This window comes from Myotis nattereri, assembly GCF_964212035.1.
Source record: "Myotis nattereri genome assembly, chromosome: 10".
NCBI classification, from domain to species: domain Eukaryota; kingdom Metazoa; phylum Chordata; class Mammalia; order Chiroptera; family Vespertilionidae; genus Myotis; species Myotis nattereri.
Window position 1 is genome coordinate 56,570,205 of NC_138085.1, and position 17,651 is coordinate 56,587,855.

Here is a 17,651-nt window from a genome sequence, read left to right on the forward strand (position 1 = left end):
AGACTATTCCCATGGCCAGCCATAGGTGCAAGATGGAGACTGTAGGCCATCTACCGGCTGGTGCAGGTTTGATGGCCCCGAACCTTCCCATTCCTAGTTGTTTGGCTGTAGGTGATAGAGGTGTTTAAAGCCCTGATGCTGGTTTCTGCTCATCCACAACATTGGCTGAGCTCTGACAGCCTCAGGCCTTGGCTTGTGTGCTTACAAATTAGTAAGGGATGTCATGCACCAGAAAAGATAGCTTTCCTCAGTCCTCCCACAGGGATGTGGAGGCTCCTGGAAACCTGAACCCATGACTCAAATACCTTTCAAATGTGCTACCAATTTACCATGGGGCAGGCAGTGATTAGATGAGCTGATCTCATAAAGCTGGTGGTATTTAGGGTGTGAAGAAGCAAGTGCCTGCAGGTGCTCAGAGCTGGGTTTTTAAGGGTCAGGTGACTTCTCGAGAGATCTCAGCCTCTTCATAGCTGGGTCTTCAGTGCTCGTCCCTCTTCAGGGACTGCCAAGGTGAAGCTGAGCGGTCTTCCCAGAGATTGAGCTTCTCTGGATGTCAGAGCCAAATGGGAAAGCAAGCTTGGCAAAGTCTCTCTCACTCCAGAACGTAAGTCTCATAGTTTGCTTGGTTCTCAGACCTAACCTTTTTTTTTCTGAAGGGAGAATTAGACAAAGGTCTTTGGGATACAAAAAGCATAAACCCATTCAGGCTAATTTAAGTAATAAGGGCGGGGAGGGGGGGGGCGTGGAAGAGGCAGGGTATAGCACTAAGGGCTCAAGGGCAAGAAAGCAGATTTCTAGGCTGTGCGTCATAAAAGCATCTTTGCCTCTGTTGGTCTCCATGGGGGCTGGGTGCTGCCTTCTCTCAGCTTCCCAACGAGCACCCCCTCATTCTTCTCCCTCTCTGCACAATGTGAAAGCTGTCTCTGCTTTCATAAGCACTGGCAAACTTGGCCTCCCCAGACCTGACTTTCCACCTCGGACCAAATCAGAGACCCAAGAGAAACTCGCTTGAGTTTAGGAATCCTAGTGCCAAATTCTTGGGAGAGTAAATTTGGTTGGAACATATGTTATCCCTGTGGCCAGGAAGGGAATGTATGGCTGCTCTGGATTTGTTTGAAGAAATAAACAGGACACTTGAGATATAATGGAGCCATCAAAGGAGCCAAAGGTGATCTTTAAACCGCTATGCAAAAGTCAGGGGATTGGGTTTCCTTGCCCTGGGGCAGGGGTTGGAGGTAGCTGCTACCATCATCAAGATACTGGAAAACTAGGCATTGCATGGAACCAAATGTTCAGTTGACTAAACTCATCAATGCTTGGGCGAACAAAGTTATATTGTGGTTGGAGGGAGAGACTGTGTTGATCTGGGCTTACAGGCAGCACCTGGGACACAAAAGCCCGAAATCAGAGGCTTGCGGCAAATCATGAGGAACACAGGGGGAAGAAGAACACTAGGTGTTTAATTTCTGTGGAATTGGAAAGGATCAAACCAGGCTCCTCTAGGTCTGGAAAGGCCAGAGGGGCCTGGCGGACTCTGGGTAAGGTTATCGTTGTTGATTACAGATCCCAAAAGTAAGTTTCACTGTTATTTTCAGGCAGTTGTTACATTTCGATTGGCTTGGTAGTAATAGACTGCCACCCCCTTTCACTGTGACTCAGAGGAAAACTAGCTTCTACCTCCTGAACCTGCACAGTTCCTCCTGGGCCATGGGGTTAGCATTGAAATAGACTGGAAACGAGGTGGGCTCAGCCCCACTGCTATAGAGATGCTCTGGAGCCGATTTTGCCATCTTTACTCCTGTAGGAAAGCAGGGCTTTGATGGCACGGAGCTGCTGTGAGCTCACTGTTTTTACCCACTGGAGGGGACTTCCAGTGCTGCTGCAGGGGAACATGTGGTCAGTCGGGCTTTCTTGCTAATGCCACATTCATGTGGTTTTCTAAGTCTGCTTTAAAAAAGGGCCCTATCTTGGTCTTTGCAGTTAATTATTGTGTTTTGTCTTGAGAATGACGTGAGAAGCAATACAGCATTGTAATTAAGGCGGTGTTGGACAGACTTGGCTGAAATACCATCTCTATTTTATGTGTCTTTAGTGGAGGGAGCTACACCACTATCTTCAGCATCTACCTTTACGAAGCACTAGCTAAGATGTACAGAGAGGACCTCTTTCATTTCCATGACAGAGTGGTGGGATAGCTGTACTTAGGTCCACAATACAGATGATGAAACAAAAGTAAGGCTTAGAGAGGTTTTTAACATCTCACCTTTCGGGTAATGATGGTCATATTAAATAGTAATAAGTATTTTAACCATTTCTGAGGGTTTGTCCCATCCCATGCACTGTTATAAATAGTTTACACCTGGGATCTCATTGATTTCTCCCAAGGAGGCAGGAGCTCAGCCAGTGTGTTCTTGGAAGCTCAAGGGTTCATAACCAGGGCAGACTCATAAGGCTCACCTGCCCATATAACAGCTGTTGGCAATGTTGTTATCCCCATAGCTACCCTGGCACAGGACAGCCCATCTGGTCGTCTCGGGATTTTTTGGAGGTTACTTATTAACCTGCCTAGCCAGGCTGTACAATGTCCTCACTCCCCACGCCCACCCCACACACTGCTTACATCTCCCATCACTGGTTTTCCCCGGGAGTTCGGGGATTTTTAAAAAGACCTAGTACTCATGTACTGTATCTACTTTTGGCATTTATACATTTAACATGAATGATTCCATCTATTTTTGAGAAACTTGATGGTCTGTGACATAATTACTGGTACACTTGCCAGGACACAAGTTTGAATCATGCACAGTGATGGCCATATGCAGAACTGAGTTTCTTTGAGAGAGATTGTCTTGTGGCCTTGAATCTGTCTTTGTTCTCTATTCAGAGTTACATTATAATAAACTACCTTCATTATTGTCATTATCATCATAATTAACTCAATGACTAATGTTATTTATTGACTATCTATAGGTCAGACACCGTGTTAAGGGCTCAAATGCCATACTGTTAAAGAAGTATGATGTTTGAATCTAATCAAGCTACAGTATTTTCACCTCAAACCATCACTTTAAAATATATTTTGTTGAGGTATTTGTATAATATACTAGTTTAAGGAAATGTTTGGGCTCATTTTTAAGACAATCCTGTAATCATCCTATCTAATAAAAGAGAAACATGGTAATTGGCATACGACCGCTACCCTTCCCATTGGCTAATCAGCGAGATATGCAAATTAACTGCCAGCCAAGATGGCGGCCGGCAGCAAGGCAGCTTGAAACTAACATGAGGCTTGCTTACTTCAGTGACGGAGGACTCCAATGTTCCCCGCCTGCCTTGCCGGCCTCTGAGCCTGCAGTTTGAAACATAGTTACAAATATAGAAGATAAACAAAACCCCAGAAACCAGCTTTCAGTGAGCCGGGATCTCAGAGCTGGAGTTGATACAGTGTCTCGATTATAGAACCCAGCAGAGGCCTCAGAGCTGGAGCCAGAGCTAAAGCTGGCCCAGAATAAAAAAAAAAAAGATAAAAAGGAGCAGTTGGGAGCTTCAGTCACCCATGAGCCTAAAAACAGCCCTCAGCCCCTCACCCAGACTGGCCAGGCACCCCAGTGGGGACCCCCACCCTGAAGGGTGTGTGACCAGCTGCAAACAGCCATCATCCCCTCACCCAGGCTGGCCAGGCACCCCAGTGGGAACCCCCACCCTGAAGGGTGTGTGACCAGCTGCAAACAGCCATCATCCCCTCACCCAGGCTGGCCAGGCACCCCAGTGGGGACCCCCACCCTGATCCAGGACACCCTTCAGGGCAAACCAGCCAGCCCCACCCATGCACCAGGCCTCTATCCTATATAGTAAAAGGGTAATATGCCTCCCAGCACCAGGATCAGTGGAGCCTCGAGGCCTCCCAGCACCGGGGTCAGCGTGACGGGGCAGCGCCCAAACCCCCTGATCGCCCTGCAGCTCTGTGTGTGACAGGGGGCGGGGCCACAACCTCCCTATCCGCCCTGCTCTGTTCGTGACAGGGGAAGGCGCCCCAACCTTCTGATCAGCCCTGCTCTGTGCGTGACAGGGGGAGCTCCTGAACCCCCTGATTGCCCTGCAGCTCTGTGTGACAGGATGCGGCGCCCCAACCCCCTGATCGCCCTGTGGCTCTGTGTGTGATGGGGTGCGGCACCTCAAACCCCCCGCCCCCCACGGGCCCTGCTCTGTGTGTGAGGGGGTAGAGCCATAACCTCCCCATTGGCCCTGCCCTGAGTGTGAGAGTGGCAGTGCCCCAAGCCCCTGATCGGCCCTGCTCTGTGGGTGATAGAGGGTGGTGCCCCAACCCCCCCCCTCCCCCCACGGGCCCTGCTCTGTGTGTGATGGGGTAGAGCCATAACTTCCCCATCGGCCCTGCCCTGAGTGTGACAGCAACGGTGCCCCAACCCCCTGATCGGCCCTGCTCTGTGGGTGATAGAGGGCGGCGCCCCAACCCCCTGATCCACCTTGCTCTGTGTGTGACAGGGGGCGGTGCCCCAACTCCCCTATCGGCCCTACTCTGTGAATGACAGTGGGGAGCTCCCCAACCTCCTGATCGACCCTGCTCTGTGCGTGACAGGGTAAGGAGCCCAACCCCCCTGATGGGCCCTGCTCTGTGCGTGACAGGGGGCAGTGCCCCAACCCCCTGATCGGCCCTGCTCTGTGCATGACAGGGGGTGGCGCCACAACCTCCCCATCAACCCTGCCTTGAGTGTGACAGGGGGCAGTGCCCCAACCCCCCAATCGGCCCTACCCTGAGCGTGACTGAGGGTGGCATTGCAACCTCCCAATCTGCCCTGCTCTGTGCATGACAGGGCGGCATCCCAACTCCCCAATTGGCCCTGCTCTGAGCCCGACCAGGGGCTGCACCTAGGGATTGGGCCTGCCCTCTGCCACCCGGGAGCAGGCCTAAGCCAGCAGGTTGTTATCTCCCAAGGGGCCCCAGACTGCGAGAGGGCACAGGCCGGGCTGAGGGACCCCCGTCCCCCCCCCCCCCCAGTGCACAAATTTTTGTGCACTGGGCCTCTAGTTTTACATTATAAAACAACTGCAATTCAAAAATTTTAAAAACTGTCCAATCTAAGCTACTTATTAATCAAAACTGAAATTTGGGGTGGGAGTCTGTTTGGGCCAGTCACAGGCAGGAACAGGGGCATTTCAGCTTTGTCCCTTCCTGTTACGGTCTTCCCACAGCTTGGTGACGAGACTAGATGATGTTCTGTTCAGACTCCTGGTCTGACAGATCCTCAAGTTCACTCTTCCTTTCCTGGTGCGCTCCTGGGTTCATCCAAGGTTCCTCTGCTGGGACCTCCTGTCTTTAAGCCCCGTGGAGTGGTTATGCCCTCTGTTCCTTCCGCCAGCCTCACTGCTGGGGTCTGCTCCACCCCAGGCAGTCCTGCCTGTCTTGCTTTCCCTGCACACAGGGCCCACGTCTGCCCATGAGCAATGCTCATGCATTGTGTGTCTCACCAGCCCTGAGAGCCTTGGAAGTGAGGCCCATTCCCAATGCTTTCATTTTACTCTTCTGTGTGAACTTTCTTAATATGTCAGGCACTAGTCCTGTATCCCCCAACTCTGTGGTCGGCAAACTGTGGCTCGCGAGCCACATGCGGCTCTTTGGTCCCTTGAGTGTGGCTCTTCCTAAGCCTTAGGAGTACCCTAATTAAGTTAATAACAATGTACCTACCTATATAGTTTAAGTTTAAAAAAATTGGCTCTCAAAAGAAATTTCAATCGTTGTACTGTTGATATTTGGCTCTGTTGACTAATGAGTTTGCCGACCACTGCAACTGCAGGAAACAAAGCAGGTTTTCAAGGAGACCTGAGAGCCTTCTCACTAAGCTTGGGGCTAGGTTGTGAGCTCACATTTATTGCATAGTAAGACCTACCTATGTCAAAAATATTTTTAGACATCTTTCTTTCCAATTTCTTAGACATCTTAATTTCCTTTATTGTTGTTATGAAGATGATGTCCTTAAACTAACTGAGGGACTCAAGGTCTGAGAACCAGTATTTTATCATTTCCTTTGTAAATTTTGCATTTAGTTATCTGTCTAAGACTCACATTATCTCATATCTGTAGTGTTGGCACTTTGATCAGAACTTCAATTCTGATATTCTATCACAAGTTGGTCTCTTAATCTTTACAATAATTAGATGAGTGAGCTATTAATGCTCATATATTATAGATGAGAAAAAGGAAACTCAGAAAAGCTGAGTTGTCTACAAATAGAATTTGCACTCAAGTCTGTAGAAGCATTTAAATACTACTATATATATATATTGGCCAACATATTAGAAGGGTTTTCTTATGATTATCTAGAGTGAAAAATAGTATGTATTTTAATCTGAGGGAAATTTTCATATAATAAAATGCATTTTCTCCTCCATATACAGAATAGGGCAAAAGTAGGTTGACAGTTTTTCTTACAGAAAATAATACAGTAATCAATAAATATTACTGGAATAAAATGTGTTCCATGTACTCACAACTGTAAAACTACTTTCTCCTCACCCTAGAAGTTCTTCAAACTTCTATATTACTATAGTGCATGGTGCTGAAAATTTCACTTTGGTAATTACAAAAGCATTGGATATTTTATTTTCACTTTCCACATGCTCAGCCCTTCCCTATGCTTTGCACAGAGCCTGTACATTGATTCTATCTCCTTGGCCCCTGAAGTCTTCCTCAAATACTTCAGCCCAAAATTTTAATTGCTCAATGTCCTTAATATATAGTTTATAGAACATGTACATTTATAGGTGCTTTAAAGCAGGCCCAGGCAAGTATAGCACTTGGTGGAATGATTGGAGATTGGTCAATCAATCAATCAATCAATCAGTCATCAGCTTGTGCCAGAGGACTATGTGCCAGTCTATTCAACTGCTGGAGCCCTCCATTTCCCCAGCCTTTAAGGAAAGTTGCCCATACCTCCCTGCCCTCCTTTTTGATCCCTGCTGTTAACTATTAGCTTTTCTCCTTAAGAATAATTTAAATAGTGGAAGAACAAAGTATTTGGAGACATGCCTAAGGGAATAACACCATTCCAGGGGGGCCTCATGACCTCATTGAGAATATTCTATCCTTCAGGCACAGAAGGAATTCCTTCTTTGAAAAAAAAATACAAAAAAGTTTAAAAATAAAGAGTTTCAGTAAAGCTCATGACATTGTAGAAGTTTTCTGTCAATTCTGTAAAGTTTTTGTGTGCTTTGTACCTTACGGTTCTTTCAAGCTGTCCAGGAAACTGCTGAGGGCTTTACCCTCTTATCCTGTATATCTGAGCTGAGAGCAGGTGCCATTTTTTTTAACCTGCATTAAAGAGGCCATTATTATGGGGAAGAACTGGTCTTTTATACTTTCCATATACACCACCAGGGCTTCCCCACACCGAATAAATGTTCCTTTGTTTTGAAGTAGAAAAATTACATTTTGGAAAATAAGAAGAAAAAAAAAAGCCAAATAGTTATCTTGAGCTACTTAAACTCTCAGGGCAGATGAACAGGTTTGCATAGGTCTGCTTACTGGTCCCTTAGTTATAAGTCATTTTTAATTTCAGGAACGGTCATTTCTAAACTCCTCCACCAATTCTATTCCTGTCACTGAGATGGTTTTTAGTAAAAATAGACAGACAGTGTGGTAGAGTAGGAAAAGAGGTAGGTAGCCTGGGAGTGGGAGGCTGGCATGGTGGTGCTTTTTCTCCTTGTACTGGTTGTATGGCCTTGGACAGGCTACTTATCTTTCCAGAAGGATAGTTTGCTCACCTGTATTGCGAGGATAATAATAACTTCCTGCCTATTGTGAAGAGTTGGTATGAGGATTAAATGGAATGAGAACAGGCAAAGCACCATTCAAACCTAGGCACTGTGCATATGGAAGGCGTAACAGTACCTGTGAGCTCAAGATCCTCTGAGTTGAGTGCAGTCCCAGGGAGAGAATAATGAAACCTGAAATGGTGACAGAATTGTGTGCTGCTAAAGGATGTTGGAGGCATCTAAACTGGCTGCCACTTGCATAGGGAATAAAGGAAAACAAATGAAAACATTTGAATCCCTTTGAACCAAAAGGTAGATTTGCAAAGCTGTGAGATGAAGTTTGCTGGGCATGGATTTATGCGACTGGACTCCCACCCCATCTGCCACAGGGTCACTGTCATAGTGGGTTTAAAAGAAGATGGGTTGCCGCATACACCTCCACAGCAATTTTATTTCATTATTTCCCATTGAACATGCCCACCAGCTTTCCCGCACAGGAGGCTGGCCAAACACACAAGCAAAATCTGTCTTCATGTTGTGAGTCTTATAACCGTACTTTTAAAAAAAGGTCTCATTTTTGGGAAATTTTATTTCAAAAATATCAGCTCCAACAGAAATTTCAGAATATCGAAAGCATGTTTCTCTCCTGCCCAGAAACATAATGTCAATATTAACTCTAAAAAGACTCACTATAGGAAAACATTAAGGTCTGAACTCCAACTGATTGGAATCCCCCCACCTGTTCACACACCGGTATTAGGTTGGACAAAGGATGAATGTAGGTGTCCTACTTATCTCTTTGTAGGAGACAATTGAGAAGTAGCTGACATCTAAAAATCAAATTTGGGAGTCTTAAGAATTCTACCCACTTATCAGAATTGTGATACCTAATACTTATGGCTATGGAAGCAAGTTGACTTTATCTTCATGTGATTACTAAACAAGGAGATGAGCCCCCACCCCCAGTTTTGTCCCAGGAATCTGTGTTATTTTGCTTGGACTTCTGGGAATGTTTATCGCGGTTACTTTCCTCCATCGCCCAAGGTACTCCTAAACATTTCTACATTTTGTACTAGTGAAGCTGTACAAATTTGCTACTTGCCACTTAGAGTATACAGTGTGTAACCAGTGTAAATTAAGCAAGAATTATCATAGTTGTAGAAGACTTGGGCTTGGAATCAGACCCTGCCATTTTCTGGTAGTATAGCCTTGAGCCATAGTGTCTTTATGATATTATAGCCTTGAACCATAGCTCACCAGGTGCACACCAAATGAAACACTACATGTGCCAGTGCTTGATGAAGTTTAGAATACTACGCCAATGTGTACTGTTGTAATAATAAAGCCAGAGCTGACTTTTCTGGTTTTGACCAAGGCAGTTCTTGACACTGATTACCAAGAAGTCAAAGCAGGGGGGTGGGGGAGGCTTTCTCTCACTCAGACAGGGCTCTATACATTGAAATTCAGCTACCTAAGTGATTTTTGAGTGAAATGTAAAGTCTTTTTACCACAGACAATATACTATTACTCTTAGGTGTGGGAGCCTATAGGGCCAGGAAGACTGTGGTTGACAAGGAACTAAAAGGTAGAGTCTTTTAACTGCAGAAGGCTCATGAAGAGGTTCTCAGTTACCACACATTGATACCATTCACTGTTTCTGTACTTCTATCATTGTCTGCCTCTCTCTACAAATAAATGCAATGTATGCCAGTTAAAATTTGTCATGAATTCTATCACTGCATTGAATGATCTTAATGAACTAGATGATGTTCAAGAGAGGGGTCAGTAGAAATATTTCCCACAATTAACTTTATTATTTCTTGAGAGGAGGAAACCAGGGATAAATAAGAGTGGTGTAACCCATAAACACCTTCAGTATGCCCTTACTGTTTGAGTGATTAATTATTGCTTGCAACCTGCTGATTTATCCATTTATTCAATGAGAACAAGTAATCATTGAGTCCCTACTAATTGAAAATGAGAATATAGTGATGCTTAACTCATAACATTTTTAGGAATTTATAGAACAATGGGAAGATAAGACAGCCACACAAAGAACTAGGAGATAAATAGTAATTGCCAGAAAAGAGGTTCAAACATTACGTGGATTCAAAGGTCATACTTGCCTATGACTGGGGAAACAAATACAATAGCAAGGAAGAATATCGGTGGAGTCCCCCAAATTGGATAGGGTTTTGAAATGGAAGATTGGGAGAGGAAAGGTGTTCATGATAGAAGTAATATGTACAGTAAAGAATGATGAAGCGACATGAACATGCAGTATTGGAAAAATACAGTTTGACTAAAGATTAGGATATAGGGATGGGATTGATGTTATCTTAACTCTCTGCCAGGCTAACGTCATTGGAGAAAGATTGTTCAAAATTTAGGAACAGTGAATGAAGCTGGATAATTCAAAATCTTGAACACTGCTAACTTCAGGCTTTATTTAGAAGAGAGAGGAAGGTACTGAAGAAATCAGACACAGTGGGAAGACTGATAATGGTGTTGATGAGGAGGATGGATGGAGGCAGGGACGCCAGATAACAAGTTATTGAATGAAAGGTGTACAAGGGGAAAAGGAGGCAAGTACTGGAAAAGGAAATGAAAATAGAAAAGACGAATGTCAGAAGTATTGGCAATAGTTTGAATGTAAGCTCTGAGATACAGAATGAAGTTAAAAATAATTTTGAACTTTCCTTTTGGGTATCAGGGAGACTAGAAATGCAATTATTATGAAACAGGGAAGTCTGGACATAGTTCTCCAGCAAGGGGAAAGATGACGGTTTGATTTTAGACTGAACTTAGAAAGCCCGACAAGCCTAAAAATGATTCACAGGCATTGCCTACAGAAGCAAACACCGGTAGTTCTAGGATTGAACCCTTACTGTACTGAGGAAGACTAAGGTATATAAAGCTAGAGAATAAGTAATAAATCAAACTGTTAACCACCGGGCATCTCTTCATCAAAGAGTTTCTAAAATTTACCTGACTTTTTTCATAGAGATCTATAAAGGACACAGCTCTTGTATCTTAGAACAAAACATCTAGTTGAGTTGCCAGCTTTGACTTCAATATTGGATATTTCCTGTGCTTTGAACTCGGATGTGGTTTTGGATAGGGTTAGCTGTTCAATCCCATGTGTGGTTTGTTTTAAAAGTTTCCATTTATCTACTTGTAGGCTCAAATGTATTAGAGAAATATTAATGACTCCCATGCTTTTACTTTCAGTAATTTAATATCATTTACTTAAGCAATCACAGGAAATAGTGACTCTGACTTTCTTCCAGGAGGAAAAAAAAAAAGAGTAAATAAGTGACTGTTTGTTTCCTAGGGGTTATAGATGATTTTTTTTCTCCTATCTAACAGGGCACACTTTCATAAAACAAGGTTTACATTTTATTTGCCTCCCAAAGAAATGCTGTATTAAGGTATATGGTCAAGATCTGACCTGCGGGTGTTCCTTTGTGGATATGCAATAAACGATTGACATTAAAGGCGATTGCAAATTTGGGGCAGAGTTGGATCCCTGGGGTAAGGGGATGCACTTATACTGCAGAATAGCTCTTAGAAACCATTCCAGCCGGTGTGTACTTATTCTACTAGCCAATCACAAGAATTGAGAGAAAAGTTAGAGTTGTCTCCAAATTTGCTGTCCAAAGTCCAGTGTTCACATCCCAGAATTGTACTTTCTCCGGTCCAGCCAGAAGGGAAGGGAGGCAGTGTGTATTCCTTACTTCAGCTTTTTCTTTTTTCAAGTGCCACTTACAAGAAATGACTGGAGCCTCACGTCTCCCTGGAGTTTTAGTTACCCAAATCTACAAAGCAGATGTCCTTTATAAATATGCTGTTTTTTAAATTAGAATGAAAGCGAGATGTTTAAGAGGCACCAACAATCCATGTGAATAAAAGGGAAAGCTGAGTCAAAGAACTAATTATACCCTGATACTTGCATCCTGCTGCTGCAAGGCGGACCTCGGAGCCCTCGCTCTAATTGCCTGTGCCCCCTGTTTTAAGAGAGGAGAAAACCTCTTACACCACTTCATCTGCTTTTGGTGGAGGGCTCCCAAGCCATGCCTCACAGCCCCACCATCTTTTCCCTAAGCTCCCAGTTTACATCATCTCATGCCAATAGGGCATTCCTACTCAAACTCCAGGTGGGCAATGTTAAATTACAATTTCATCTCTTCTTTCTAAATTATGACTGCTTCATGTTCCCCTGTTTCCTAGCCTGCGTGGCTTCTGTTTGGGGACTTACCTTTTCGTTGTTGTTCAGCTTTCGTTTTTAAACTGGTAGTCATATATTCTCTTGTGCTACAATCGCCCTTCTTTTGAGTTGACTTATTCAACACTATTTACCAGTTCCCCTTCGAAAAATTCTCTCTTCCTGCCAAGTCTGGCCTGTTATGCTCTTTTTTGAATGCTGTATTCATTTTATCTCCGTGGGAAACCAGCACAGGTTTAATATCCCAATTCCATTGTTGCCTTGTCAATTGCATACATGGTCTGCTTAAAGGGTCTGCAACCTATATATATATGTCATTACAACATCATGTGTCCCATATTTCCTTCTGGTCTAAACGCTCCAGAAAGCTCCACCTCACCATCCAAGTCCATAGGCCCATTCAGCATGAACCTTACAACCTGACCCTTGCATTTTTGTGTCCCTTAATCTGTTTTTATCAAATTAGGAGATATTCATCAAGCAACTGTCCTGTTTCTGTTACCAGGTTTAATGCTGGTAATATGGGCAGCTTAGGAGGTTCTGAGTATGTCAGCAGAGCCTCTTGAGCTGCCCATAGTGTAGTGCAAGACACAGTTCTAGGATACAAATGACTGAAAACTGAATCAAGTAAAATAAAACGTGTACGCTTGACACCTTGATACTCCATTACACGAGAAACAAGGGCACTACCTGGACTCGCTCTTCTGTCTCTCTCAGTGCAATCAACATAGAATGAGATACACTATAGATGCGTACTCCTTACCAGACATGTCCACATAACCACACCAGTAGCAGTGACGGGCTGAGTGTGTGCTCTACCCCAGTGCTCACACACAGTCTTTATAATCCTCACAGGTGGGCATTGTTAACCCATTCCACTGGTGAAGAATCTGACTCTTAAAGAAGTTATGTAGCAGCGTGCCTACACTGAGACAACCAATAAGTGGCAGAGCCAGGATTTGTAGCCATATATAACTTAAAAGCTTGTGCACTATTCCCTACTACTCACTACTGCCCAACTACTAGGGAATGGATACCTGTGATATTCACATACATATATATACACTTGTGCTAAAGATAAGGGTATTCTTGAGATTAAAAAACAACAGATGTTTTGAAATTATGTGGCTTTGTTTGTACATGTGCTCTGCATCTTCTGTCGAAAATATCCCAATTCCATTGTTGCCTTGTCAATTGCATACATGGTCTGCTTAAAGGGTCTGAATAAAAAGCACTCATAGCTTGAAGAGGGGGCAACACGATGGTTTCAAGTCTAGAGGAAACTGGCTCTTAGAGGATGTCCATCCTGGCTCTCCTTCACACAAGGGTCATTAAAGGGCATACCCTCCTTCCCATGCTCAGGATGTTGCCTGGGAGATCCCATTAGTGCTAATGGGTCATTTTCTTGCTAGCACCCCGAGGATCAAAAGGAGAAGCTGCATCTTTGATGAAGTGCTAATGCTGCACAGGTCTCAGGCCACTTAAGGTTTTCTTTGTTCTCTTCATATGGCAACCCAACAGGGGACCTTAGACCACTGTCTGTTGTATGAAGAGTTTATAAGGACCATGTTAAGTGGTGGTACTAAGTGCAGCTTCAGTAATGAAAATGATGCCCCTACTTACAACGCCAGACCCATCCACCTTGGTGTGTTTGAGGCTTGTATCCTGCACAGCTTGAATCGATCGTTTCTGCTCTTTAATAGCACAAGGGAAAGCTTACTACTTTTTCTTTAATACACTTTAAAAAGTTGTTCAACAAATAAGTTTGCTAATAGAAAAAAAGTAGGATTGTGGCAGGAAGTGGGGAAAGGAAGTCAATGCATTTTAGAATTAGTGCTCTCCCCATGTGTTGCCTTGCCATTCTTCTTTCTTCTTTTCTACTGTGACCTCAATATTTATTGAGTGCCCACTGTGCTATATAGCCTGGTACTAGGCACTGTGGGAGAATGTAAAGCAAAGACACAGTCTCTCTCCTCCAGGAGGTTACCATCACAAAGGACAAGATTGTTTATCAAATATAGTGTTCCCCTACCTAACTTTCAGTACTGAGTTCTATATCTGAAGCAGAGCCAAGAATTCTTTATTTAACACCCACTGTTCCTAATACTACATTTATTAGGTCTAGAGGAGAGCTGGAATTTCCTAACAATTTTAGTGTAATAAACTAGTGTAGGGAGCATTTTCCTGCCTTGACATTTGGCATGTAACAGTATGACTCTCAGCCCACAATCTCAGATGTGCAAGAAATCTCTCTCTATTTTTCTATAACTCACCTTGGTTTCTACATTGAGCTCTGATTTGTTGAGTTAGTGAAAATATCATCTCAGGCAATTTTAGTTTTCTTATTTCCCTGGGATTGTGTCTAAATTAAGTGGGGTGAGGATTTCCCAGGGTACCAATTTGGGGGATGTAGAGAGAGATTGCATAGGAGCTGCCCATGGATATTCTGTATTCATAGCTCAGATGCTCAATGAATTGCTACCCAGCACCTTCATTCTTGTATGCGTAACCCCTTCAGGTCAGTCATTTTCTGCTTATTTTTGTGTGCCACTCAGGGAATTGTTCTGTTGCTCCTCCACCACAGTAGACTATGGGAAGTTCTATGAGCCTAAACTCTCAGCATGTCCAAGTTTACCATGCAGCCATTTCTTCTCAAGGTTCCCACTGCCGCTTCTGAGTTCTCTTGGGGAAATGCACACAGATCAGTATCACCCCGTAAGCCTACCGGAGGTTTCAGCATCCCCCACGGATCCCCCTCACATCAGAGCCCAACGTCTTCTTTTCGTTATTCACCAATGACTGAGCTCACGTGTCTTCTCCAACTTCCTCTCCTGCTTGCCCACAGGAGAGGCAGGGAAGCTTTGCTCTTCTTATGTAATTGCCTGTATATTCTACTTTAATCCTCTAAAAGTCTTGGCTTTGAAGACTCACATGTAGAAAGATAGTTTGTAACTTTAGTTTATGATTCATTTCTCTTCTCTGAGGCATCTAAAACACAATGGCTTGAAACGTAAGAGAGGAAAGTCTCAGGAGAAAAAGGAAATGTGTAGAAAAAAATCAAATTATTTCAAAAATAGTCTTCCGGCTCAGACCAAGAACACGCCACCTTTTAATATTAGTAGTTAGTAGTCAATAGATGTTTATGTTCTTTAAGAGGTGGAGGAAGTCAAAGCGTCCAGTCCCTTCAGTGCAGATTGTGCAGGATTAATGATATTCTGGTGTAACACGTAGAGCCTTAGAGAGTAGGTCAGGGACCGAAGTGCGCAGTGTTTATGGCTAACTGACTTTCAGCAAGCTCAGTGTACTCATCAGTGTAATTCAAGAGTGTTACATCTGCGGATTGATTTTTACCCTACCTACAAGCTAATCGGTTAGCTTATTACTGGTTCACAGATGCTGGCAGAATACATAAGGTTTCTGGGTCAGAGGCCTAGGACGTTATGACTCATGACTAAACAAACAGCATGTGTATCGGTTCTCCTTGTTCCCAAGTCCCATGAAGACAACACAGGGGGGTCCCAGTAAGCATGAGTAGTGCAAGGGATTAGTGTTAAAATGGGGAAAAGGTATCAAGTGGCATGAAAGTTAGAATGGTTAATGTGAGAGAAAATTCAAATGACAAAAGTCAGAAGTAGCGAAAGAGAGTATGTTCATCAGGACTTGTAGACAGGGGCAATGTATTATGGTATTTGGGGGTCACCCTCCTTATGTTCTGCACTGATTAAGTGTTTAATGAACCAAAGTCCATTAATTACATCTACTCAATGCCATTTAGATATGGTGAATAATCTGTGATAGGGAAGGAAACAGAATCAAACATAAATTGCAGTTTATTTTTTAAAGTAGTGGCCCATAAACCTAGACACATGAAGATGACAAAGTAGAGCAAAGTGCTGCATTAGAAACTGCAATAAAATTTTGGGGGGAAATTGACAGCTTGTTAACAGATCCCAGTGTAGCATAAAGAATTCAAAGTGGTATAACTGTAGATAATAATAATAATAATAATAATAAAATAAATAACCTGAAAAAGAACAAAAAAATTCAGGTATATATCCAGACTATTGTGGGAGTGAGTTAGTGAATAAAATAGGTACAGGCAAGGATAATGGGCTTAAGCATAGTAGAAAAAGTAATTTTGGACCCTAGAGAAAATTTGTTGAACTTCTGATTAACTGAAAACCCAGACTTCTCTAAGCAGAAAGTAGATTTGATAATAACACCTATTGACTGTCTGTTACATATTTTCACTATGATGGATACTTTTTATATTTTCTCTTAGTTAATCCTTACATAACCCTAGGTTTTATTTCTATTTTAGAAATGAGTCTAGTAATGATCAGAAAACCAAAAAACCAAAACAAAACAAATTGTTAAAGTTACAGAGTTGGAAATAATGAGGCTCAGATTTCAATGTAGGAACAAGTAACCACTTGGCCCATGTTCCTCCCACCTGGCCTCACTGTATGGCACTCAGTGCATTCTATTGGTTTGTGCTTTTAGGAAAATAACTAGTTTTAAAATTAGCCCGTTTTTATTAATTTAATGAAAAGTAAACCTCATTATAATTTTTTCCTGTCCTATTGTATGTTTAAAGTCAAGGACAAGTTCCTTTTGTGACCAAAACTTTGATCTTTCCACAGGTGACTTGTATATAGGAGGAGTGGCGAAAGAAACATACAAATCCTTGCCGAAACTTGTCCATGCCAAGGAGGGCTTTCAAGGCTGCCTGGCATCAGTCGATCTAAATGGACGGCTTCCAGACCTCATCTCAGATGCCCTTTTCTGCAATGGACAGATTGAGAGAGGATGCGAAGGTACTAGATTTTGTTATATCACACTCTAATAACTCCAATTCTACCTGTAAATGAGAACAGATCTCTCTAGCCAGCAAAATTCATCTCTGCCAACTGGTCAACCCCCCACTGAGGGCTTAGAAATCCTTATTCATGTTTTTAACCTTCAACCCATAAATCTTATTTTTTCTGGACTGTTTGCAGGCCTACACTATGCCTGATGTCAAACAGGAGCTATATCTATGGTTCTTGTTATATTCTGCTTCTTTGCATTCTATAGTTTACATAGTTTGTGTGTTAATCAGTTCTGCAATGCTTGCTTTATAACATTAAATAGACATCCCATTTAGAGTGGAAAAATATATTTATTCCAGCAAGTGTTAATCAGTTTGAGCCTGTTGTTTGAAATACACATTCAATAGGATATAACAAGAGAATAAAGTTTAGATACCATTCCCAAATTACTTTTTGGTTTGTATCTAGCCAGCAGCATGAGTATATATATTATCAGTTTGTTTTAGCAAAAATTGGTTTCTCCTGCTACTCAAGACTAGTATTCCCTGCTTCAGCAATGTGTTCAAGAACCTTCCTGTTCTTTTGTGCTTTCTATCAGACTAAGATCTGTAGGAGTACTTTTTGATTGCTACTTCCATTTGAGATAATTTTCACTTCAACACCTCAGATTATTTGAGACAATTCTCCCTCCATAAATGTAATTTAATCACATTATCTTGAATTTTCTGGTTCTGAATGTGTTGCTGCTTCTCCTTTAATGTTGAACACAGTTTGGGCCGTTTTGAAAACTTTAAATTCATAAGGAAATTTTCCATGGGAGAAGCAAAGAAAGAAATGTGAATTCC

General features: G+C 42.9%; 1 protein-coding gene across 1 annotated transcript in view; it reads left to right on the plus strand.

The window, feature by feature from the left end:
* The window catches only part of NRXN1 (neurexin 1), a 1,005,506-nt gene that overhangs the window by 501,550 nt on the left and 486,305 nt on the right, over nt 1-17,651 (plus strand). The window contains exon 15 of the mRNA XM_081100745.1: nt 16,639-16,812. Within this exon, the coding sequence (XP_080956871.1) occupies nt 16,639-16,812 (174 nt within the window). The remainder of the gene's footprint in view (nt 1-16,638; nt 16,813-17,651) is intronic.